The sequence below is a fragment of the Pseudophryne corroboree genome, chromosome 4 (genome assembly GCF_028390025.1).
Source record: "Pseudophryne corroboree isolate aPseCor3 chromosome 4, aPseCor3.hap2, whole genome shotgun sequence".
Lineage (NCBI taxonomy): Eukaryota > Metazoa > Chordata > Amphibia > Anura > Myobatrachidae > Pseudophryne > Pseudophryne corroboree.
The window spans coordinates 312,185,563-312,212,848 of record NC_086447.1 but is presented as its reverse complement, the minus strand read 5'-3'; the positions used below and the strand labels follow the sequence as shown (position 1 = coordinate 312,212,848).

At 47.8% G+C, this 27,286-nt stretch overlaps 1 protein-coding gene across 1 annotated transcript in view; it reads right to left on the bottom strand.

Annotated features, from left to right (window-relative positions):
* Nucleotides 1-20,801, bottom strand: part of PIK3CA (phosphatidylinositol-4,5-bisphosphate 3-kinase catalytic subunit alpha) — a 174,799-nt gene extending 153,998 nt beyond the window's left edge. The window contains exons 1-3 of the mRNA XM_063916302.1: nt 20,541-20,801; nt 18,239-18,329; nt 8,740-9,162 (exon numbers count right to left, since the gene is read on the bottom strand). Coding sequence (XP_063772372.1) covers nt 8,740-9,091 — 352 coding nt within the window. The 5' untranslated portion in view covers nt 9,092-9,162; nt 18,239-18,329; nt 20,541-20,801. The remainder of the gene's footprint in view (nt 1-8,739; nt 9,163-18,238; nt 18,330-20,540) is intronic.
* Nucleotides 20,802-27,286: the final 6,485 nt, after the last annotated feature.

Genomic DNA, 27,286 nt, shown 5'->3' with positions numbered 1-27,286 from the left:
TACCACACCTATCTTACCCCCTGCTACCACTACTGCACCTATCCTACCCCCTACTGCACCCATCCTGCCCCCTGCTACCACCACTACTGCACCCATCCTGCCCCCTACCACTACTGCACCTATCTTACCCCCTGCTACCACTACTGCACCTATCCTACCCCTTACTACTACTGCACTCATCCTGCCCCTGCTACCACTACTGCACCTATCCTACCCCTTACTACTACTGCACTCATCCTGCCCCTGCTACCACTACTGCTCAAATCCTGCTACCAGTACTGCACCTATCCTACCCCCTTCCACCTCTACTGCACCCATTCTATCCCACATACCCACACAGTGCCCATTATAAACACCCCCATACCCACACAGTGCTCATTATTCACAATGCCCAGTATACACAGCGCCCATCATACGCGCACCCATACCACACAGCGCCCATCATACGCGCACCCATACCACACAGCGCCCATCATATGCACACCCATACCACACAGCGCCCATCATATGCACACCCATACCACACAGCGCCCATCATATGCACACCCATACCACACAGCCCCCATCATATGCACACCCATACCACACAGCGTCCATCATGCGCACACCCATACCACACAGCGTCCATCATGCGCACACCCATACCACACAGCGTCCATCATATGCACACCCATACCACACAGCGCCCATCATATGCACACCCATACCACACAGCGCCCATCATGCGCACACCCATACCACACAGCGTCCATCATATGCACACCCATACCACACAGCGCCCATCATGCGCACACCCATACCACACAGCGCCCATCATACGCACACCCATGCCACACAGCGCCCATCATATGCACACCCATGCCACACAGCACCCATCATACGCACACCCATGCCACACAGCGTCCATCATGCGCACACCCATACCACACAGCGTCCATCATGCGCACACCCATACCACACAGCGCCCATCATGCGCACACCCATGCCACACAGCGCCCATCATACGCACACCCATGCCACACAGCGCCCATCATACGCACACCCATGCCACACAGCGCCCATCATACGCACACCCATGCCACATAGCGCCTATCATACGCACACCCGTGACACACAGCGCCCATCACACGAACACCCCTATACCACACAGTGCCCATTATACACACTTACAATGCTCATAGCACCCTCTATACCCACACACTGGCCATCATACGCACCACCCATACCCACACAGTGCTCATTATACACCCCTCCCCCCCCCCCCCAGCGCCTAGCATATGGGTACTCCATACCCACAGTGCCCATGATACATCCCCCCATACACAGTGACCAGCAAACAAACTCCCATATCCATACACAGTGCTCAGCATAGACACAAACAATCCCCAAACCAAAGCAGTGCCCAGCATATGCACACACCTCGTGTTATAGCGGTAAGGCTTCAACAAGGACACAGAGAAGCTGATCTTAAAAGTTGACGGGGAGCAGGACTCACCGAATCCTGGGTACTGATGCCTCCCTACCCCTAACACTGCCTACAGCACTTCCTGCACCTAACCCCCCATTTGCCCCGCAATACTGCCATAACTGCTGTCTACCATGTGGGGTGGTCTAATGCTATGTGGGGAGGCATAAGGGGAGCTCAAAAGCATACATTGCTATGGGACCCAGAAACTGTGAAGTAGGACCCCAATTTTTTAAAGTGAGGGGTCCCCGGGACCCACAATTTTTTCTGCACAGCGCGATCACTGTACTTCCTTCCTAGCCTTTATCAGCGTAGGGATAACCTCAACCGGAATACCTTCTTCCGCTAGGATCCGGCTGTCACAACTGAGGGTTTAGGCTGACGGGAGGAAGCCTCAGTTGTAGGGGCTGAGATGAAGTTAAACCTGGGAGGTTTAATCAGACCCCTGGACATGTAAGTGCAGATTGATTACCCGAAGGTGTGACCATGACAACCAGTTTAAAATTCAAAATAAAAGTTTATTTAACAGACTCCGTGAAATGACAAGCAGCATTCAAAGTAAATCAAAGACAGTGGCAAATAACACAGTTCCTGGAACACGTAACCGTAGAAGGTATTGCAGAGCACTGGTAGGTTAGAACAGATGTTAAAGTCCTTTGATAGAAATCCTTACCAGGCCTGGTTGTAGTAGTGGAGATAGCCGAGGAACATGCCAGTAGTTGTAACAGGTGAATCTGGTAATTTGAGTAAGCTGCTGTATCAGCTGGATGGAACCAGCCAGGTGGTAAAACACGGAGTGGATGCTGAATGGAATCAGCCAGGTAATGAAACACAGAGTGGGTGCTGAATGGAATCAGCCAGGTACTAAAGTCACGGAGTGGGTGCTGGATGGAACCAGCCAGGTGATGAAATATAGAATGGATGATGTGAGATGCTAGTGAGCGTAGAAACAGAATAGCTGATAGTTGATTACCGGTGGTAGTGGATACTGCTGATAAGATAGGATCCGCTGGATCAGCACCGGTGTTTGGTAGAAGCTGGAATCAGTTGAAAGCTGGCTGCTTGGAAGCAGATAGTAGATAGCTGGAAACTGGACAGCCACGGAAGGCTGTAGAGTCAGGCTGCACTGCAAGATGGAAAGCAGGTGCGGGTCTCTTTGTGGATGCTGGAGACAGGAACTGGAACCTGGAGAAACAAGCCACAGGAGAGAGAGACTGGAACAAGGTATGACATTCAAAGCACTGACATCTATCTGGCCTAGACACAGGATACTTATACCTGCTGCTATGCAGGCATTGGCTAGGCAATTATGCAGATTCCAGAGATGGTGGATTGGAGGAATTGGAGCATGTGATCAAATCCAACATGGCTGCGCCCATGCTGGAACCTGGAGGGAAAACTGGTTTGAAATGTAATGTGCAAACATAGTGATAATGGCGGCGCCAGCCGCGGAGGACAGGAGACGATAGATGACAGTTATATGCTGAGACACGTGGAGGACAGCGGAGGCCGCGGCAGGCATAATAAACCACTCTGAGAACCTGCAGCAATATTACAGGAACGGCGGCAGAGGCCGCGGAGGACGGGAGACGCCATGTTGGATTCAAACATGGCGTCGCTGTAGTAGTGTCTCAGAACGACAGGAGGGATGCACAGAGTGTGGACACAGATGAGATCCGGACTTGGAACGCTGAGCCAGTCTCAGAAGACATCTGAACAGCAGGTAATGGCGTCCAGATACCCGGATCGTGACACCGGCGTTCAACCGCCATGCCTTCAAACGCAGCCACGGTAAGTCTTGGAACAGACAGGGTCCCTGTTGCAACAGGTCCTGCCTTAGAGGAAGAGGCCACGGATCTTCTGTGAGCATTTCCTGCAGATCTGGATACCAGGTCCGTCGTGGCCAATCTGGAACAACGAGGATTGTTCTCACTCCTTTTCTTCTTACTAATCTCAACACCTTGGGTATGAGAGGAAGAGGAGAAAATACATAGACGGACCGGAACACCCACGGTGTCACGAGGGCGTCTACCGCTACTGCCCGAGGGTCCCTGGACCTGGCGCAATACCTCTGTAGCTTTTTGTTGAGGCGGGACGCCATCATGTCTATCTGTGGCAGTTCCCACCGACTCACAATCTGTGCGAAGACTTCTGGATGAAGTCCCCACTCTCCCGGGTGTAGGTCGTGTCTGCTGAGGAAGTCTGCTTCCCAGTTGTCCACTCCCGGAATGAACACTGCTGACAGTGTGCTTACATGATTCTCCGCCCAGCGAAGAATCCTGGTAGCTTCCGCCATTGCCGCTCTGCTCCTTGTGCCGCCTTGGCGGTTTACATGAGCCACTGCGATGATGTTGTCTGACTGGATCAGAACTGGTTGGTCGCGAAGTAAGGCCTCCGCTTGACGTAGGGCGTTGTATATGGCCCTTAGTTCCAGGATGTTAATGTGCAGACAAGTCTCTTGACTTGACCAAAGACCCTGGAAATTTCTTCCCTGTGTGACTGCTCCCCCACCTTGGAGGCTTGCGTCCGTGGTCACCAGGATCCAATCCTGAATGCCGAATCTGCGGCCCTCGAGAAGGTGAGCACTCTGCAGCCACCACAGGAGCGACACCCTGGCCCTGGGGGATAGGGTGATCAACCGATGCATCTGTAGATGTGATCCGGACCACTTGTCCAACAGATCCCATTGGAAAGTCCTCGCATGGAACCTGCCAAAGGGAATGGCCTCGTATGAGGCCACCATCTTTCCCAGGACTCGAGTGCAAAGATGCACGGACACCTGTCTTGATTTCAAAAGGTTCCTGACCAGAGTCATAAGTTCCTGGGCTTTTTCTATCGGAAGATAAACCCTTTTCTGGGTCGTGTCCAGAATCATGCCCAAGAAAGGCAGACAAGTCGTAGGAACCAACTGCGACTTTGGGATATTGAGAATCCAGCCGTGTTGTTGTAACACTTTCAGTGAAAGAGATACGCTGTTCAGCAACTGCTCTCTTGATCTCGCTTTTATGAGGAGATCGTCCAAGTACGGGATAATTGTGACACCCTGCTTGCGCAGGAGCACCATCATTTCCGCCATTACCTTGGTGAAAATCCTCGGAGCCGTTGAGAGCCCAAACGGCAACGTCTGAAATTGGTAATGACAGTCCTGTACCGCAATTCTTAGGTACGCCTGATGAGGTGGATAAATGGGGACATGAAGGTAAGCATCCTTTATGTCCAGTGACACCATAAAATCCCCCCCTTCCAGGCTGGCGATGACCGCTCTTAGCGATTCCATCTTGAACTTGAACCTCATCAAGTATAGGTTCAGAGATTTTAAATTCAATATGGGTCTCACCGAACCGTCCGGTTTCGGAACCACAAACATGGTCAAATAATAACCCCTTCCCTGTTGAAGGAGGGGAACCTCGACCACCACCTGCTGAAGATACAATTTTTGTATTGCATTTAACACTATCTCCCTCTCTAGGGGGGAAGACGGTAGGGCCGATTTGAAAAACCGGCGAGGTGGCACCTCTTCGAATTCCAGCTTGTAACCCTGAGACACAATTTCTATTGCCCAGGGATCCACCTGGGAGTGAACCCACATGTGGCTGAAATTCCGAAGACGCGCCCCCACTGGCGCCGACTCCGCCAGTGGAGCCCCAGCGTCATGCGGTGGATTTTGCAGAGGCCGGGGAGGACTTCTGTTCTTGGGAACTAGCTGTATTGTGCAGCTTCTTCCCTCTGCCCCTACCTCTGGCAAGAAAGGACGCACCTCGGACTTTGTTTCTTTGTGAACGAAAGGACTGCATTTGATAATGCGGTGCTCTCTTAGGCTGTGAGGGAACATAAGGCAAAAAATTTGACTTTCCAGCCGTGGCTGTGGAGACCAGGTCCGAGAGACCTTCACCGAACAATTCCTCACCCCTGTAAGGTAAAACCTCCATATGCCGTTTTGAGTCGGCATCACCTGTCCATTGCCGAGTCCACAGGACCCTTCTGGCAGAAATCGACATAGCGTTTATTCTAGAACCCAGCAGACTAATGTCTCTTTGAGCATCTCTCATATAAAGGACAGCGTCTTTAATATGCCCCAGGGTCAATAAAACAGTATCCCTATCTAGGGTATCAAACTCCTCTGATAAGGTATCAGTCCATGCCGCTACTGCACTACAGACCCAGGCCGACGCGATTGCCGGTCTGAGCAAGGTACCTGAATGTGTATAAATGGACTTCAGGGTACCCTCCCGTTTGAGCTCAGCAGCATCCTTGAGGGTAGCCGTATCCTGGGACGGCAGGGTTACCTTTTTGGATAAGCGTGTTAAAGCTTTGTCCACCCTAAGGGAGGATTCCCATCGTAACCTGTCTGTTGGCGGGAAAGGATACGCCATAAGAATCCGTTTGGAAATCTGCAGTTTTTTATCTGGAGATTCCCAAGCTTTTTCACATAACTCATTCAGTTCGTGTGAGGGGGGAAAAGTTACCTCAGGTTTCTTTCCCTATACATATAAACTCTTGTGTCAGGGACAGGGGTTTCCTCTGTGATGTGCAAAACCTCCTTAATTGCTATAATCATATATCGGAGTGATTTAGCCAACTTTGGCTGTAACTTTGCATCATCGTAATCGACACTGGAGTCAGAATCCATGTCGGTATCTGTGTCAACAATTTGGGATAGTGGGCGCTTATGAGACCCCGACGGTCCCTGCGACATAGGATCAGGCACGGGTTGAGACCCTGACTGTCCCAATGCATCAGCCTTGTCTAATCTTTTATGCAAGGAATTTACATTATCATTTAAAACCTTCCACATATCCATCCAATCAGGTGTCGGCGGAGACACCACGTTCATTTGCTCCCGCTCCTCTCCCACATAGCCTTCCACATCAGACATGTCGACACAAGCGTACAGACACACCACACACACACAGGGAATGTCGTTTCTGAAGACAGTTCCCCCACGAGGCCCTTTGGAGAGACCGAGAGAGAGTGTATGCCAGCACACACCCCAGCGCTATATAACCCAGGAATAACACAATAACTTAATGTTAACCCAGTAGCTGCTGTTTATATACTTTTTTGCACCTAATTATGTGCCCCCCCTCTCTTTTCAACCCTCTTCTACCGTGTATCAGCAGGGGAGACTCTGGGGAGCTTCCTCTCAGCGTGCTGTGGAGAAAAAAATGGCGCTGGTGAGTTCTGAGGGAGAAGCCCCGCCCCCTCGGCGGCGGGCTTCTGTCCCGCTTAAATTTTATTTATTTGGCGGGGGCTCCTACATATATACAGTGCCCAGCTGTATATATGTGTTCATTTGCCAGAATGAGGTCCCAAATGCTGCCCAGGGCGCCCCCCCCCCTGCACCCTAACAGTGACCGGAGTATGTGTAGGTGTGTGGAGCAATGGCGCACAGCTGCAGTGCTGTGCGTTACCTCCAGTGAAGGTCACGAAGTCTTCTGCGGCCTGTGAAGTCTTCTTGCTTCTCATACTCACCCGGCTTCAGTCTTCCGGCTCTGCGAGGGGGACGGCGGCGCGGCTCTGGGACGGACGGCGAGGGTGAGATCCTGCGTACCGATCCCTCTGGAGCTAATGGTGTCCAGTAGCCTAAGAAGCAGGACCTAGCTTCAGAGAGTAGGGCTGCTTCTCTCCCCTCAGTCCCACGGTGCAGGGAGTCTGTTGCCAGCAGAGCTCCCTGAAAATAAAAAAACCTAACAAAAAACTTTCTATCAGCAAACTCAGGAGAGCTCACTGAAAAGCACCCAGCTCCTCTGGGCACAGAATCAAACTGAGGTCTGGAGGAGGGGCAGAGAGGGAGGAGCCAGTGCACACCAGGAACTAAATTCTTTCTTAAAGTGCCCATGTCTCCTGCGGAGCCCGTCTCTCCCAATGGTCCTTACGGAGTCCCCAGCATCCTCTAGGACGTTAGAGAAAAAAAAAATTACTTCATGTTGTCATGGGTGTTGTGTGTAGAATTTTGAGGGGAAAAATAAATGTATTCCTTTTTGGAATAAGGCTGTAACATGACAAAATGTGGAAAAAGTGAAGCGATGTGAATACTTTCCGGATGCACGGTACATGATGCCTATATTATTCACTGACAAATTAATAAGTTTGTGCCACATGTTTACTATTTAATATTTTGTGTTGAGGTGGCATGTACTTCTATTGTTTTGTTGCTTTTCTTTTATTGTTCTGTAAGTAGGTTCAATAAAAAATTACTTCATTAAAACAATGACCAAATCTATGCTTTAGTAGGGTACTAGGAAGATACTTATGCCAGAGTGTAAAACCCCAATAAAATACTGCCGGGGCCCTGACAGAGAAGGGGCCTGCACCTGGCTCACAGCAGCATATTTTCAGGGCTAAAATGGTTCGTGTATCTCAGGGGGCTCCACACTGCGGCAAACACTGCCCTGAACACCAGGTCCCTGTACTGGCAATGCAATTCATGTAGGTTTGGTTTCCATCTCTATAGTGAGTGGGCACTACTGATTATTGCAGTCCTGCACCCTCATGGACATAATGCCGCAATTCGCAAGTATATGTGGAAGGGGGCGGGACCTAATGCTGTGAAGTGTCCACCCCCATTATAGACCTGCTGCTATAACAGAGTGTCTCATCTGTCTGTCTCGCTGTCTCCACCAGTCTCCCCCACTCTTCCCCTTAGTCTCCCACTTTCTCACCCTCAGTCTAGTCTCGCTCCCTCCCTATTCGCTCTCTCTCAGGTAGCTATAGATATATACACAGGGCCATAAAGGGGAGTGGACCGGAAGGACTACTATATTCCCATAAACCTCTGTGAGAATCCTCTTCCTCTGTATTAATTACATGACTCTCATATTGCCTCGCATGTGTAGCATGGTGCTTATAAAATGTGATCGCTTCTCATTCTTTTTCCTGTATCCCTTTTAATTTTTGAAACTTCAATAAAAATGATAGAAAGAATACTATAAAAATAAAACAGTGTGGCATCTATCTTTAATGCAGTTATATATCCTTACTGGCTTTATCTCTAGAAACAAAAAAAAGTAAAAAAAAAAACCAATCACTTTTAAGGAAGGTATCCTATTAGCCCCGATACGATTTCAGTTGATGGTCATTATTGAGGTATCCAATTGGAGGCCATGTGTTATCGTGACCCTGGCGGCTGCTTATCGGGGATTATGGCATCCGATGTATAATGCACGATAAGTGCTGGCATCGCATGACAACAGAGCCGGCATCGGAGCTAACAGAAAAGACCCCGGCAATGCTATTAGCGGCGGTATTAAAGCGTAACATTTATCAGATCTTACCAATTTCCCGATTTAGAATTTTCTCTTCCCTGTTCCCTACAGGCTCAATGACTTTGAGGAAAGGTTGGAACAACCTAAGATCACAAAGGCGGCGAGTCTCATCGAAGAATTCTTCTCTTTCTGCCTCTTGTGTAACACTGACAAAAATATAAGAGGACTCATCTTGGAGTAAGTGGTGAAGAGGGTACTTCCTGGCCTCTTTAAACAACTCATGCTTAATGTTCACAAGAGTAGCCTCACGACAACATTCTAATGTCACCATCATTCCATTGGGCAATAAGCAATCCACCAGGATGCTAGGGGGCATCAAGTGCATCCCCCATAATTCTCCGGAGGAAGGTCTTGGTGGCATGATTGCCAAACTTGTTTGGTTATCTCCTCTCTAGAAGACAATTATCACAGCATTGATTCTGCATAAAGAACCTGAAAAAATTAGAAAATATGTTTAGATTTTTTTGCTTCCAGTTTAGTTTTCTTCCTCAAAATCCTAAAGCCCCTACTAGCACTGTCCTATCAGTGCTGCGCATAAAAGGAGTTCTACTTCCAGGGTCAGGATGCTACTAAAGAATACGTCAAACATATGTGACCGTGCAGGATCCTGGTCGAGCTAGTTGCAAAATAAAAATGGAGGTGAGGATCTACCCCACATACAGCTCTTGTTCAGCAAAACAAATAAATACAGAAACAAAAAAAATTAAAAAAGAAATATAACTGGAAAATTACAGGCATTTAGCATGGAAATTATTTCTGCTTTCATCATAAGAAATCTTTCTCTGCTAAAGGATTTTTAAAACTCTACAGTACCATTTTAAACAGGATAATGTGTGATGAATGAGCCGAGAAACTCCCCATAACCAACAGCTAAAGAATACAATTAATATTGACATAATGGAAAGTTATGTGACCTATTCCACAAAGACTGCATCGATTGAGAGAGGGAAGTAAGTGGTGTCATTTTAGATTACGCATTTGAGTAGCGGTCAGAAATACTTGTGTCAATAACATCCATATTACTTATAACTGTGTCAATAGCATCCATGATATTTATAAATGCCCCAGACAAGAAGTGTGAAAAAATGGACCAAAATACTAAAGGGAAAGACAAAGAAAAAGTCCTTGTTTCCCTGCAAATTGTCCCCTGAGGAAAGACCATTCTGGATGCACTGCACAAACAACACGGTTAACCCCTTCTTTTGAATATGCATCTGAATTGTTATTTTCAGCTACTGATTGCATACCTAAATACAAGTACAATGTACAGATGTCCTTTTGGAACACAGTTCATATTTGGACTACAGACCAATGTCCTAACCCCCAACAGGACAGATTAATTTTTTTTTGTCAGCCATGAGAATTAAAACATCATCTTATAACAAACAGCAATTTCTATCTTGTATTAGATACATAATTCCAGATTTCCAAAATAACTGAAAACTTATAACATTTTGGCAACATCTGGAACAAAAAAAAAAATTCTGTTGTAGAACAGCAACCTGATTCCTTCCAGGATGTACATTCAAAAAAAGAGCCGAAATTAATTCCTGTAAACAAGTATATCCTGTTTGCAAATAATACTACATTCCCTACTAATAAAATGCAAGGTACTGTTTTGGTGCGACCATTAACTCTTTCTACACTTCAAAAGTAAAGCCTCTACCCAAATGACTGGCAAAGGTTGATTTAGCAAAATGTACGAAAATCTAAAATAGTTTTCTATAATATATTGATAATGCTAGTTCCAAATCTAGTACTATAATGATTAAATGATCTGATTCCTGTTTTATGATCTGTTTTTACTTACTCTGTAAAAAAGGAAACCATTAAATATTTAAAACATATTATGTAAGATTAATGGTTTCAAGTCGCGGTTTATTTTATTGTGAAACATAGACTCATTACATATTAAGCAGCAGGGCCATAATTGAATTACCCAATAAACCAAAAATTACTTTTCGGCCAAACAAAACTATCTGCAACAGACAATTAAAGCCATATTAAAGTTGTTGTTTTTTTTGTTTTTGTTTTTTTTAATTGTCCTGAGTTTTACCTACTGTAGCTTCTATAAAAGATGTTACTATTATGCCTGTTATCACATTTTTGTCTCTCCATTATCTACAGCGTTGAACAATCTTCACAGAGAATAGTCAATAGTAAGTGAAAGTTATGCAGACATATATTCTGCATTCTCCTAGAAGCCTAATGAGATAATAAGACTTTGTAAAAGAACTTTCCACCTGTCAAAGACACTATTAAGCAGACTGACGCCAGATTTAAAAAATATTAGAAAAAATATTCTATATAAAGAAAATGTTTTTAGTAAATAAGGTTGATCTAATGCAATGACAGACAACCTAATACACTTCACGGACCGAATAGGTGGGCCCTCTAAACTCCAAAACGGAAAAAAATTTACCTTTAATTTCAGTAATAAAGCAAACCAATAGGTTGGGTAATTCAGATAATTTTAAAGGAAAAATCCACTTCACAAAAGTTCTTTGAAACAAATACATGATAAGCAAATAATCACAACTGCAACTATTAATAAATCACCTACTACTCTGGAAAAGTACCTGAGTTTTCTCTGTTAAAGCGACTTCTGTTTCAATGTTAAATGTACCTGTGAGTATTCATTATTCAAACCTGACATGTGGCGTTTTTCATAGCTGGAGAAATCGTGTCCCCTGTAAAGACTCTGCTATATTTACAGGTGGCACTTATTGTCTTTATTATTCACTGGGGACACGGCCTATTGTTATTTTACTAGTGAACTGTATAGGATGAGATAGCACTTTTATGATTTTATTTTCTGCTGGTGGCATTGCCCATTGTTATTGCACTATTGTAATGTATACTTTGTATTACATGCGATGCTTCAATAAAAACGTTAAAAAAAAAAATAAGATTTTACTTACCGATAAATCTATTTCTCGGAGTCCGTAGTGGATGCTGGGGTTCCTGAAAGGACCATGGGGGGGGATAGCGGCTCCGCAGGAGACAGGGCACAAAAAGTAAAGCTTTTCCGATCAGGTGGTGTGCACTGGCTCCTCCCCCTATGACCCTCCTCCAGACTCCAGTTAGGTACTGTGCCCGGACGAGCGTACACAATAAGGGAGGATTTTGAATCCCGGGTAAGACTCATACCAGCCACACCAATCACACCGTACAACTTGTGATCTAAACCCAGTTAACAGTATGATAACAGCGGAGCCTCTGAAAGATGGCTTCCTTTAACAATAACCCGAATTAGTTAACAATAACTATGTACAACTTATGCAGATAATCCGCACTTGGGATGGGCGCCCAGCATCCACTACGGACTCCGAGAAATAGATTTATCGGTAAGTAAAATCTTATTTTCTCTATCGTCCTAGTGGATGCTGGGGTTCCTGAAAGGACCATGGGGATTATACCAAAGCTCCCAAACGGGCGGGAGAGTGCGGATGACTCTGCAGCACCGAATGAGAGAACTCCAGGTCCTCCTTAGCCAGAGTATCAAATTTGTAAAATTTTACAAACGTGTTCTCCCCTGACCACGTAGCTGCTCGGCAAAGTTGTAATGCCGAGACCCCTCGGGCAGCCGCCCAAGATGAGCCCACCTTCCTTGTGGAGTGGGCCTTTACAGATTTAGGCTGTGGCAAGCCTGCCACAGAATGTGCAAGTTGGATTGTGCTACAGATCCAACGAGCAATCGTCTGCTTAGACGCAGGAGCACCCATCTTGTTGGGTGCATACAATATAAACAACGAGTCAGATTTTCTGACTCCAGCTGTCCTTGCAATATATATTTTTAATGCTCTGACAACGTCCAGTAACTTGGAGTCCTCCAAGTCACTTGTAGCCGCAGGCACTACAATAGGCTGGTTCAGATGAAATGCTGACACCACCTTAGGGAGAAAATGCGGACGAGTCCGCAGTTCTGCCCTGTCCGAATGGAAAATCAGATATGGGCTTTTGTAAGATAAAGCTGCCAATTCTGACACTCTCCTGGCAGAAGCCAGGGCTAGAAGCATGGTCACTTTCCATGTGAGATATTTCAAATCCACCTTTTTTAGTGGTTCAAACCAATGAGATTTTAGGAAGTCCAAAACCACATTTAGATCCCACGGTGCCACTGGAGGCACCACAGGAGGCTGAATATGCAGCACTCCCTTAACAAAGGTCTGGACTTCAGGGACTGAAGCCAATTCTTTTTGAAAGAAAATCGACAGGGCCGAAATTTGAACCTTAATAGATCCCAATTTGAGACCCATTGACAATCCTGATTGCAGGAAATGTAGGAATCGACCCAGTTGAAATTCCTCCGTCGGAGCACTCCGATCTTCGCACCACGCAACATATTTTCGCCAAATTCGGTGATAATGTTGCACGGTTACTTCCTTCCTTGCTTTAATCAAAGTAGGAATGACTTCTTCCGGCATGCCTCTTTCCTTTAGGATCCGGCGTTCAACCGCCATGCCGTCAAACGCAGCCGCGGTAAGTCTTGAAACAGACAGGGACCCTGCTGAAGCAAGTCCCTCCTTAGAGGTAGAGGCCACGGATCTTCCGTGATCATCTCTTGAAGTTCCGGGTACCAAGTCCTCCTTGGCCAATCCGGAACCACTAGTATCGTTCTTACGCCTCTTTGCCGTATAATTCTCAATACTTTTGGTATGAGAGGCAGAGGAGGAAACACATACACCGACTGGTACACCCAAGGCGTTACCAGCGCGTCCACAGCTATTGCCTGCGGATCTCTTGACCTGGCGCAATACCTGTCCAGTTTTTTGTTGAGGCGAGACGCCATCATGTCCACCATTGGTCTTTCCCAACGGGTTACCAGCATGTGGAAGACTTCTGGATGAAGTCCCCACTCTCCCGGGTGAAGATCGTGTCTGCTGAGGAAGTCTGCTTCCCAGTTGTCCACTCCCGGGATGAACACTGCTGACAGTGCTATCACATGATTCTCTGCCCAGCGAAGAATCCTTGCAGCTTCTGCCATTGCCCTCCTGCTTCTTGTGCCGCCCTGTCTGTTCACATGGGCGACTGCCGTGATGTTGTCCGACTGGATCAATACCGGTTTTCCCTGAAGCAGAGGTTCTGCCTGGTTTAGAGCATTGTATATTGCTCTTAGTTCCAGAATGTTTATGTGAAGAGACGTTTCCAGGCTCGTCCATACTCCCTGGAAGTTTCTTCCTTGTGTGACTGCTCCCCAGCCTCTCAGGCTGGCGTCCGTGGTCACCAGGATCCAATCCTGTATTCCGAATCTGCGGCCCTCCAATAGATGAGCACTCTGCAACCACCACAGAAGAGACACCCTTGTCCTTGGAGACAGGGTTATCCGTAGGTGCATCTGAAGATGCGACCCTGACCATTTGTCCAACAGATCCCTTTGGAAAATTCTTGCGTGGAATCTGCCGAATGGAATCGCTTCGTAAGAAGCCACCATTTTTCCCAGGACTCTTGTGCATTGATGTACAGACACCTTTCCTGGTTTTAGGAGGTTCCTGACAAGCTCGGATAACTCCTTGGCTTTTTCCTCCGGGAGAAAAACCTTTTTCTGAACCGTGTCCAGAATCATCCCTAGGAACAGCAGACGAGTTGTCGGCATTAACTGGGATTTTGGAATATTCAGAATCCACCCGTGCTGTTTTAGCACTTCTTGAGACAGTGCTAATCCCATCTCTAGCTGTTCTCTGGACCTCGCCCTTATTAGGAGATCGTCCAAGTATGGGATAATTAATACGCCTTTTCTTCGAAGAAGAATCATCATCTCGGCCATTACCTTTGTAAAGATCCGAGGTGCCGTGGACAATCCGAACGGCAGCGTCTGAAACTGATAGTGACAGTTTTGTACAACGAACCTGAGGTACCCCTGGTGTGAGGGGTAAATTGGAACGTGGAGATACGCATCCTTGATGTCCAAGGATACCATAAAGTCCCCCTCTTCCAGGTTCGCTATCACTGCTCTGAGTGACTCCATTTTGAACTTGAACTTCTTTATGTACAGGTTCAAGGACTTCAGATTTAGAATAGGCCTTACCGAGCCATCCGGCTTCGGTACCACAAAAAGAGTGGAATAATACCCCTTCCCTTGTTGCAGAAGAGGTACCTTGACTATCACCTGCTGAGAGTACAGCTTGTGAATGGCTTCCAACACCGTCTCCCTTTCGGAGGGGGACGTTGGTAAAGCAGACCTCAGGAAACGGCGAGGTGGATCTGTCTCTAATTCCAACCTGTATCCCTGAGATATTATCTGCAGGATCCAGGGATCTACTTGCGAGTGAGCCCACTGCGCGCTGTAATTTTTGAGACGACCGCCCACCGTCCCCGAGTCCGCTTGAGAAGCCCCAGCGTCATGCTGAGGCTTTTGTAGAAGCCGGGGAGGGCTTCTGATCCTGGGAAGGAGCTGCGTGTTGCTGTCTCTTCCCTCGACCTTTGCCTCGTGGCAAATATGAATAGCCCTTTGCTCTCTTATTTTTAAAGGAACGAAAGGGCTGCGGTTGAAAAGTCGGTGCCTTTTTCTGTTGGGGAGTGACTTGAGGTAGAAAGGTGGATTTCCCGGCTGTAGCCGTGGCCACCAAATCTGATAGACCGACTCCAAATAACTCCTCCCCCTTATACGGCAAAACTTCCATATGCCGTTTTGAATCCGCATCGCCTGTCCACTGTCGCGTCCATAAAGCTCTTCTGGCCGAAATGGACATAGCACTTACCCGTGATGCCAGTGTGCATATATCCCTCTGTGCATCACGCATATAAAGAAATGCATCCTTTATTTGTTCTAACGACAGTAAAATATTGTCCCTGTCCAGGGTATCAATATTTTCAATCAGGGATTCTGACCAAACTACCCCCGCACTGCCCATCCAGGCAGTTGCTACAGCTGGTCGTAGTATAACACCTGCATGTGTGTATATACTTTTTTGGATATTTTCCATCCTCCTATCTGATGGATCTTTAAGTGCGGCCGTCTCAGGAGAGGGTAACGCCACTTGTTTAGATAAGCGTGTTAGCGCCTTGTCCACCCTAGGAGGTGTTTCCCAGCGCTCCCTAACCTCTGGCGGGAAAGGGTATAATGCCAATAATTTCTTTGAAATTATCAGCTTTTTATCAGGGGCAACCCACGCTTCATTACACACGTCATTTAGTTCTTCTGATTCAGGAAAAACTATAGGTAGTTTTTTCATACCCCACATAATACCCTGTTTAGTGGTACCTGTAGTATCAGCTAAATGTAACGCCTCCTTCATTGCCAAAATCATATAACGTGTGGCCCTACTGGAAAATACGGTTGATTCGTCACCGTCACCACTGGAGTCATCGCCTGTGTCTGGGTCTGTGTCGACCGACTGAGGCAAAGGGCGTTTCACAGCCCCTGACGGTGTTTGAGTCGCCTGGACAGGCACTAATTGATTGTCCGGCCGTCTCATGTCGTCAAACGACTGCTTTAGCGTGTTGACACTATCCCGTAGTTCCATAAATAAAGGCATCCATTCTGGTGTCGACCCCCTAGGAGGTGACATCCCCATATTTGGCAATTGCTCCGCCTCCACACCAATATCGTCCTCATACATGTCGACACACACGTACCGACACACAGCAGACACACAGGGAATGCTCCTAATGAAGACAGGACCCACTAGCCCTTTGGGGAGACAGAGGGAGAGTTTGCCAGCACACACCAAAAGCGCTATATATATATCAGGGATAGCCTTATCATAAGTGCTCCCCTATAGCTGCTTTGTTATATAAAAATATCGCCATAAATTTGCCCCCCCTCTCTGTTTTACCCTGTTTCTGTAGTGCAGTGCAGGGGAGAGACCTGGGAGCCGTCCTGACCAGCGGAGCTGTGAGAGGAAATGGCGCCGTGTGCTGAGGAGATAGGCCCCGCCCCTTTTCCGGCGGGCTCGTCTCCCGCTATTTTGAGAAATCAGGCAGGGGTTAAATATCTCCATATAGCCTCTAGGGCTATATGTGAGGTATTTTTAGCCTTTATAGGTACTATTTTGCCTCCCAGGGCGCCCCCCTCCCAGCGCCCTGCACCCTCAGTGACTGCCGTGTGAAGTGTGCTGAGAGGAAAATGGCGCACAGCTGCAGTGCTGTGCGCTACCTTTAGAAGACTGCAGGAGTCTTCAGCCGCCGATTCTGGACCTCTTCTGTCTTCAGCATCTGCAAGGGGGCCGGCGGCGCGGCTCCGGTGACCATCCAGGCTGTACCTGTGATCGTCCCTCTGGAGCTTGATGTCCAGTAGCCAAGAAGCCAATCCATCCTGCACGCAGGTGAGTTGACTCCTTCTCCCCTCAGTCCCTCGCTGCAGTGATCCTGTTGCCAGCAGGAATCACTGTAACATAAAAAACCTAGCTAAACTTTCTCTAAGCAGCTCTTTAGGAGAGCCACCTAGATTGCACCCTTCTCGGCCGGGCACAAAAATCTAACTGGAGTCTGGAGGAGGGTCATAGGGGGAGGAGCCAGTGCACACCACCTGATCGGAAAAGCTTTACTTTTTGTGCCCTGTCTCCTGCGGAGCCGCTATCCCCCCCCATGGTCCTTTCAGGAACCCCAGCATCCACTAGGACGATAGAGAAAAAAAAGTACCTGTAAGCTGTCTGTTTATCTTTTCCCCCACAGTTTCTAGAACAAGGTAATATGATTCACTAGCTGTCTAGCATCTTGCATGGCATGCAGACTAACATCATAGGCGTACTATTAAAAAATCTAGTACACAGGATCATTAAAGGGCTGGCAAGCATTTGTTGCAACTGGTTATAGCATTCACTGTTTTTAATGGTTGCATTTTCAGAACTTCAGCACAACCAGCTATTTCCAGTGTATCTACTACGGTACGCCGGCGCTCGGGATCCCGACCGCTGGTATACCGGCAGCGAGGCGAGCACAAAAGAGCCCCTTGCGGGCACGGTGGCGCGCCCTCCAGGGGTGTCATGGACACTCCAAGAGGGAAAATAGTTGTCGGTATGCCGGCTGTCGGGATTCCGGCACCGGTATGCTGAGCGCCGGGATCCCGATAGCCGGCATAGCAAGTGCCTCCCATTTCCAGTACAGCACTGGAAGAATTGGTACAGGTCGAGTCTCCCATATCTGTAAACACGATATCCAAAGAAATTGTGCACGTGACTGAGATAGTGACATCTTTGCTTTCTGATTGTTCTATTTACACAAACTTTGTTTCATGCGTACAATTATTAAGAATATAGTATAAAGTGACCTTTAGGCTGTGTGTATAAGGTGTACATGAAACAAATGCTTTTCATGTTTAGACTTGGGTCCCACCCCCAAGTTATCTCATTATGGTATGCAAATACTTCTGGTCCCAAGCATTTTGGATGAGGGTAACTGAACCTGTAGCTATATGCTCAGATTTTGTTTTACATTTATCCAAGTGAACCTGTGAAATATTGCCTCTGTTTTGATTCCAGCATTATCCTATACATACATATGGATAACACCTTATGCTGATGATCACATGATAGATGTTTATCAGAATCATTTGCTGCATGCTCACCCATGTACAGTCCTTTTCTCCAGGCTTTATGGTTCTTAAGCAATCTTTGCTACATTGGCTGCCTTAATAGCGGCATCTTTCACTGGGTGAACTAAAGTGAAAAGAAAATGTTACAGTTAATAAAGTTCAACATTTTGACCTACAGTATTATGGGATCTTAATTTCAACAGTCAACAATTTGTAGAATGCTTCAAGGAGAACGCAATGAGGGGAATTCAATTGTTTTGCGCTGCCTGCAGAGCCCATCTACAGTGACAGCAGCAATTCAATAGTTTGTGCCAATGGGCGCCCATAATTTCTGCTGACACCCTCCTGAGATGGCAAGCATATGCACAAGAAAGTCAGGCTTTTGGGCGCCCAAACGCAGCATACCCAGTATTTTGCACTGGTTTAGCATCTTCACGTGTCTAAACCCAATGCATTTGGGTGCAACATGCATGATAAGTAATGAGCACACAGTAACTTGCACCCTTCGGCACGTAATAATCATTGCCCCGCCACTTTATATGGGAGATCGGGCATTAAAAACAAATGAATTCCTCCCAAACTATAGAGCACATTAACACAATCATGCAAACTTGGGAATATACTTGAAAGCATAGACACAGATTTTTATTTCATCACAGTACATTCTATTTGGCTTAATTAATTATTCAAATCAAGGATAGCAAACAATTAAAGAGAAATAACAGACTGGAACGTATACTGCAGTATTAAATGACGTTATACCCCTGTACTTTTTCATGTACAAATAAAAACCCCAAAAACAATAAACAATGCAATCCATTAAAGGGGCTCATTCTGAGTCAAACACTGCTGCAACCGAATAAGTGTCTTTTGAGTCTGTGATTTTATGCTAATGCTACATTCAGGCCTTCTTCTGATGTAAAGCTGTATGTCTGAATGCGGAAGGACTTGGTGGCCCACTTTGACCAGCTGCAACCATCGGAAACACCATCGCACTTGCACCAGTCCCATGCTAGCTGCAGAACCCTCCGTCAGAGAATGACCTCCAATGTGCATGATCACTACTCCTGCGACACTTTCATAAGACAGAATACCTTTATGCATCTGAGTAGCCACCTCCCAGTTACTACCCAGGAATGCCCAATACATTCTAGCGCCCACGCAGCTCAATTAGGAGCAACGAGACTGTATGCACACAACATGGGGCATACGGCCTGTGTCGTGAGACTGTTGCTGTAAGAAAAAATAGCCAATATACGTAAATATCGGCATTGCACCCAATTCAGAATGAGCCCCAAACGTGGAGAAAAATAAAGTAAGGCCATAATTAGCCCTTCAGATTGTGATTAAACAGCCTCAGAGATATTTCATAAAGACAATACTGTATTTGAGCTATACTGTAAACGAGTCATATATCCTCATCTCCCTCTGTTTCCTCTGTCACAGGAAATAACAAGCAAAGGAATGTATTCCACCTACAATATAGAACAAGAGAAGACCAAAAAAACGGGGAAAAACCTTGAAAAGCCCATCAAAAAGTCAGATTTGACAATTAAATATTACATTTATGTACAAAAAAACGTGTATGGTGTTATGATGTTTAACCTTACTAATCTCTATAGCCAGTCCAATTTGTCATCTCATATAAACCTTTCAAACAATTATTTTGGGAATCAAATTTCAAAAGAAATGATTCAAGATCATTTACATCTATTCTGGTCTTTACTGAGGGCAAATTTTACATAACATTTATTGCTAAAGTAAGAGCAACTGTACATTCAATGCGGACTGAAAATAAGAAAAAGACACGGCGTGACACTAAATGGCTATCCCATCAGTGGCACTACAAATACCACAGATGCCATGCACTGCATGCCGGCCAGGTTCTCCAGCACATGGGATACTTGTGCAAGCAGTAGAGGAAATGAGACAGTGAGGGGGCCAATAGCAGCAGGATGTGCAGCTCCTGGGTGCCGAACCATGGTGGGGGTAAGGCTCCAGGGCCACAAGGCAGGCTGCAGCAAACTCTGGGATTTCGTGTGTGGAACTACTAGTCGCTTCGTGCCGTACCACCTGACTGGCATGCTGGGACTTGTAGTGTGAGGTGGTTTCCCCCGTATACAACCATCACACAGGATGTACGACCAAAACAGTGACTGGCACAGGGAGGGGAGGTGCGGGCATCCCCCAGCCGCCCTCATGCACACTGGCCGGGGTTAGCGATGCGGAGCTCTCCTGACACAGCTGTACCGGGGGAGGGGTGACCGGGACACATGTAACCAGGCCCTGGGCTCTTGTACCCCGCTCCGTGCACTGCACTCAGCCCCACTACTACCGTCAAGCTCTCCAGTCTGTCACCGCTGGGACCGTCACGTAGCTTTGTCCATCCCCATCCTCCCCCGGCTGGGGGAAGAGGAGGCTGCCGCGGCCGGCGGGGAGGATCAGCGTCCCGGTCGGTGCCTTCGCCCGGTTCCTGCTCCGTAAAGTCGGCTGTGTTATTTTCCTCCTCCCCAGCAGTAGCAGCCCAGCAGCTTCCGCTCCCGCTTCCGGCATCCGCCGACGTCACCGCCAGTCACTGGCTCCCAGCTCGGGGATTATTATGTTTTACTATTTTTGTTTTGTTTTGTGTTTTTTTTCTTGATGCTTTATTTAAAAATGACATAACGACAATTAAGCATGACCGTGTTTTGGTACATACATACATTACTAAGGTATGAGAGCTCCTGCGTTATGGGAAATCCCCATCATTGTCTTCACATGCAGGAGGTCAGAGAGAAGATTACAATATTTGAAATGATCATTTAAAAGTGTGTTTATAACACTGTACACCCTTCAGCCCTTGAAGTGAATAATATGGGTAATCTTGTTACAATTGCACCTGTCATGGGGTGGGATAGTACATTAGGCCATCGGTTCTGAAACTGTGTGCCGTGGCACCCTGGGGTGCTTCAGGACACTTGCAGGGGTGCCCTGGGTTGGTGTTTCAGGACCAATTTAAATTATTTAATTTATGGTCAATGTAATAAGGAAAACCAGCACTGGTGACTGTCAATCATAAAATATGTTGACAAACAAGCAAATCCTGTCCCTCACCCAGGGCCGTTTCTTGGGGCAGGCGAGCAGTGCAACCGCACTGGGCGCCCGCCGCGACATTAACTGTGGCTCCCTGCTTCCCCCTCCTATTTCACCCCGAGTAACCCGCTCGGGGGGTGGAGTTTCACGGAATGACGCTGTTGCGCTGTTACATCACGACGCAACCCCGACACTCCGCAAAACTCCCCCCCCCCCCCCCCCCCCGAGCGAGGAGCGACTGGTGAGGCGGGCCGAAGAGCGGTAATCGCCTCTGTAAGTATTCTCTCTCTCTCTCTCTCTCTCTCAATGTGTAAAATGGGGACACCTGCCGTAATGTGTGAAATGGGGACTCTTGCCTGCCGTAGTGTGGGGATTTAATGTATCAAGGGCATTGCGGTGTGTGGCATAATATGGTGCAGGGGGCATTACTGTGTGGGGCTCAATATGGGAGAATTTTTTTTTTCCTGTGGTGGTCGTGATCTGTTGGAGCAGGGTCAAAAACTGGATTGTGAGTTAGTCTTTTCAGACGAGGCCATGCCCATTTAAATGAGGCCACACCCATTTAGATGAGGCCACGCCCCCTTGTCGGGTGCGCGCGCAAGTTGTTGTTTTTTATCTGTGTGTAGGGGGGGGGGTCATTTTTTTATGTCATGGGGGGGCGCATTTTTAAATCTTGCACTGGGAGCCAAATTGGCTAGAAACAGCCCTGCCCTCACCAGATAAATTAACCTAAAGGGTCTCATACACTAGAACGATATGTCGGAGGCGATTTCCCTTGAACTCTCCCGGAGCTTCCCGGGAGTGGTTCCATACGATTCCAAACGATTTGGTACATATGTGACTTTTTTTGCATGCGATAGATCGCCTAGCGATATGTCACGCGGCAACATAGTGCAGGCGATTTATCGCAATGCATTCACGTGTACCATAAGATATATGATGGTCTGGATTAGGGTGCTAGGGGGGCTGACCCAAACGCATATTATAACTAGCAGCAGCCATTAGCCCTGTGGACACTGCAGCTATAGAATATGTGATTGGCTGGATTGGTGCTAGGGGGATGGGCCAAATAGGCATATAAATAGCAGCAGCCTTTTTAGCCCTGTGCGCACTGCTGCTCTGTGATTAGTGAGGCTGGTTTATACTAGCGGTCGCCACCGCTTTCTAAGTGGCACGCGTGACGGTGGGAGCATTTTAATATGATGCCGGCCATCAGCCAATCAGAGCTCGCACTGGCTCCTGATTGGCTGTCGGTCCGCACCATATTTCAAATGGCCGCGCGGCCGGAGACGTCAGCGCCGGGGCCCGGGACTTCAGCTGCAGCAGTGAGGACGGAGCAGGAGATGGAGGCACTCGTTGTGCAAGTGCTGCGCTCTCCTCCCCTCAGACACACACAAAAGAGCGGCGGCTGTGGGGGCAGACTCCAAAAACTGTGAGCACTTCTTGCATCTGTCACTGCTGGGGGGCATCAGATGTATGTGTCACTGCTGGCGGGCATCAGATGTATGTGTCACTGCTGGGGTGCATAAGATGTATATGTCACTGCTGGGGGGCATCACATGTATCTGTCACTGCTGTCTGGCATCAGATGTATCTTTCACTGCTTGGGGGGCATCACATGTATCTGTCACTGCTGGGGGGGAAATCACATGTATCTGTCACTGCTGGGGGCATTATTTGTCTATCTGGCACTGCTGGGGGGCATTATTTGTCTATCTGGCACTGCTGAGGGGCATTATTTGTGTATATGGCACTGCTGGGGGGCATTATTTGTGTATCTGGCACTGCTGGGGGGCATTATTTGTGTATCTGGCACTGCTGGGGGGCATTATTTGTGTATCTGGCGCTGCTGAGGGGCATTATTTGTGAATCTGGCACTGATGGTGGTCATTATTTGTGTATCTAGCACTGCTGGGGGGCTTTACTTGTATTTGTGAGGCCACACCCACACACTTTCACAGGAACGCGCGCGCATTGGGGGGAGGGGGTAGCTCTTTCAGGGGTTTTATTTTCCGAAAGTAGCTCACACCCCAATTAAGGGTGGAGACCACTGGTTTATACCTTCCGAGCATTCCACATTGCTAGTGTGCTTTGCATTGTTTGTTTTTTTTGAACAAAGTGCTCTTTATCCTGTTCTCTGATGGATTCCTACAGGTATCAACTTCTGTTAGCCTATGGCTATCTGAAGATGAAATGTGACAGGGATCTGAAACGGAAGAGGCAGAGATCTGTTTGGAGCAAGGAGTGGCTGTTGAAGAGGGGGACTCTCTCTCACATGTCACTCCTGACCGAGATTAGGGAGAACAACCCCGAGGACTATCGGAACTACCTGTGAGCACACTGAGGTAAGACTCCTACATTTGTTTACTATGATAGTCAATATTTGGGGGATTCTCTGGGGTGCGGGGCTCCCTGTACCTGCCGTGGCTGGACGTCCTCAGGGCATCACAATCTAACACTATTTCAATACACTATGGCACTTCAAGTTTGTTTTATATATATGTAACACTTTCACATAATTTTCTTTCACTGCTCACATCACTCACACATGCATCCTACCTCTGTAACCCTTTTTCTCTGACGTCCTAGTGGATGCTGGGAACTCCGTAAGGACCATGGGGAATAGCGGCTCCGCAGGAGACTGGGCACAACTAAAGAAAGCTTTAGGACTACCTGGTGTGCACTGGCTCCTCCCTCTATGACCCTCCTCCAGACCTCAGTTAGAATTTTGTGCCCGGCCGAGCTGGATGCACACTAGGGGCTCTCCTGAGCTCCTAGAAAAGAAAGTATATTTTAGTTTTTTTTATTTTCAGTGAGATCTGCTGGCAACAGACTCACTGCTACGAGGGACTTAGGGGAGAGAAGCGGACCTACCTGCTTGCAGCTAGCTTGGGCTTCTTAGGCTACTGGACACCATTAGCTCCAGAGGGATCGAACACAGGCCCAGCCTCGGTCGTCCGGTCCCGGAGCCGCGCCGCCGTCCCCCTTGCAGAGCCAGAAGCAAGAAGAATGTCCAGGAAATCGGCGGCAGAAGACTCCGGTCTTCATTAAGGTAGCGCACAGCACTGCAGCTGTGCGCCATTGCTCCCTGTGCACACCACATACTCCGGTCACTGATGGGTGCAGGGCGCTGGGAAGGGGCGCCCTGGGCAGCAATTAGAGTACCTTAAGAGTGGCAAATCACACATAATATAGCCTAATAAGCTATATATGTGTAAAATACCCCTGCCACATTATGATTATAAGAGCGGGAGAAGTCCGCCGAAAAAGGGGCGGGGCTATCTCCCTCAGCACACTGGCGCCATTTTCTCCTCACAGTGCAGCTGGAAGACAGCTCCCCAGGATCTCCCCTGTAGTTTTCAGGCTCAAAGGGTTAAAAAGAGAGGGGGGGCACTAAATTTAGGCGCAAATCTGTGTATTATAGCAGCTATAATGGAAAAATCGCTGTGGGTAGTGTGAATCCCTGCATTATATAGCGCTCTGGTGTGTGCTGGCATACTCTCTCTCTGTCTCCCCAAAGGACTTTGTGGGGTCCTGTCCTCAGTCAGAGCATTCCCTGTGTGTGTGCGGTGTGTCGGTACGGCTGTGTCGACATGTTTGATGAGGAGGCTTATGTGGAGGCGGAGCAGATGCCGATAACTGTGATGTCACCCCCTGCGGGGTCGACACCTGAGTGGATGGACATGTGAAAGGAATTACGTGACAGTGTCAACTCCTTACATAAAAGGTTTGACGACATAGCAGATGTGGGACAGCCGGCTTCTCAGCCCGTGCCTGCCCAGGCGTCTCAAAAGCCATCAGGGGCCCTAAAACGCCCACTACCTCAGATGGCAGACACAGATGTCGACACGGGTACTGACTCCAGTGTCGATGACGATGAGACTACTGTACATTCCAATAGAGCCACCCGTTACATGATTACGGCAATAAAAAAATGTGTTGCCCATTTCTGATATTACCCCAGGTACCACAAAAAAGGGTATTATGTTTGGGGAGAAAAAAACTTCCAGTGGTTTTTCCCCCATCTGATGAACTAAATGTGTGAAGAAGCGTGAGTTTCCCCCGATAAGAAACTGGTAATTTCTAAAAGGTTACTAATGGCGTACCCTTTCCCGCCAGAGGATAGGTCACGTTGGGAGACATCCCCTAGGTTGGATAAAGCGCTCACACGTCTGTCAAAGAAGGTGGCACTACTGTCTCAGGACACGGCCGCCCTAGAGGAGCCTGCAGATAGAATGCAGGAGGCTATCCTGAAGTCTGTATATACACACTCAGGCATTATACTGAGACCAGCTATTGCTTCAGCATGAATGTGCAGTGCTGCAGCTGCGTGGTCAGATTCTCTGTACCTTAAGACAGGGACACTATATTGCTAACCATAGAGCATATTAAAGACGCAGTCTTATACATGAGAGATGCACAGAGGGATAATTGCCGACTGGCATCTAAAATAAACGCAATGTCCATTTCTGCCAGGAACTCGGCAGTGGACAGGTGATGCTGATTCTAAAAGGCACATGGAAGTTATGCCTTACAAGGGTGAGGAGTTGTTTGGGGATGGTCTCTCGGACCTCGTTTCCACAGCTACAGCTGGGAAATCAACATTTTGCCCCATGTTCCCTCACAGCCAAAGAAAGCACCGTATTTTCTCTAACGTCCTAGTGGATGCTGGGGACTCCGTCAGGACCATGGGGATTAGCGGCTCCGCAGGAGACAGGGCACAAAAAGTAAGCTTTTAGGATCACATGGTGTGTACTGGCTCCTCCCCCTATGACCCTCCTCCAAGCCTCAGTTAGGTTTTTGTGCCCGTCCGAGCAGGGTGCAATCTAGGTGGCTCTCTTAAAGAGTTGCTTAGAAAAAGTTTTTAGGTTCTTTATTTTCAGTGAGTCCTGCTGGCAACAGGCTCACTGCATCGAGGGACTTAGGGGAGAGAAGTGAACTCACCTGCGTGCAGGATGGATTGGCTTCTTAGGCTACTGGACACCATTAGCTCCAGAGGGAGTCGGAACACAGGTCTCGCCCTGGGGTTCGTCCCGGAGCCGCGCCGCCGACCCCCCTTGCAGATGCTGAAGATTGAAGAGGTCCGGAACCAGGCGGCAGAAGACTTTCAGTCTTCATCAGGTAGCGCACAGCACTGCAGCTGTGCGCCATTGTTGTCAGCACACTTCACACAGCGGTCACGGAGGGTGCAGGGCGCGGGGGGGTGCGCCCTGGGCAGCAATGTACAATACCGGTATGGCGAAAAATACATCACATATTGCCCTTGAGGCTATATGGATGTATTTAACCCCTGCCAGATATCACAAACTCCGGAGAAGAAGCCCGCCAAAAAGGGGGCGGGGCCTATTCTCCTCAGCACACAGCGCCATTTTCCCTCACAGAAATGCTGGTGGGAAGGCTCCCATGCTCTCCCCTGCACTGCACTACAGAAACAGGGTTAAAACAGAGAGGGGGGGCACTGATTTGGCGATATGAATATATATTAAATGCTATAAGGGAGGAACACTTATATAAAGGTTGTCCCTATATAATTATAGCGTTTTGGTGTGTGCTGGCAAACTCTCCCTCTGTCTCCCCAAAGGGCTAGTGGGTCCTGTCCTCTATCAGAGCATTCCCTATGTGTGTGCTGTATGTCGGTACGTGTGTGTCGACATGTATGAGGAAAATGTTGGTGAGGAGGCGGAGCAAATTGCCTGTAATGGTGATGTCACTCTCTAGGGAGTCGACACCGGAATGGATGGCTTATTTATGGAATTACGTGATAATGTCAACACGCTGCAAGCCGGTTGACGACATGAGACGGCCGGCGAACAAATTAGTACCTGTCCAGGCGTCTCAAACACCGTCAGGGGCTGTAAAACGCCCATTTACCTCAGTCGGTCGACACAGACCCAGACACGGACACTGATTTCAGTGTCGACGGTGAAGAAACAAACGTATTTTCCTTTAGGGCCACACGTTAAGGGCAATGAAGGAGGTGTTACATATTTCTGATACTACAAGTACCAC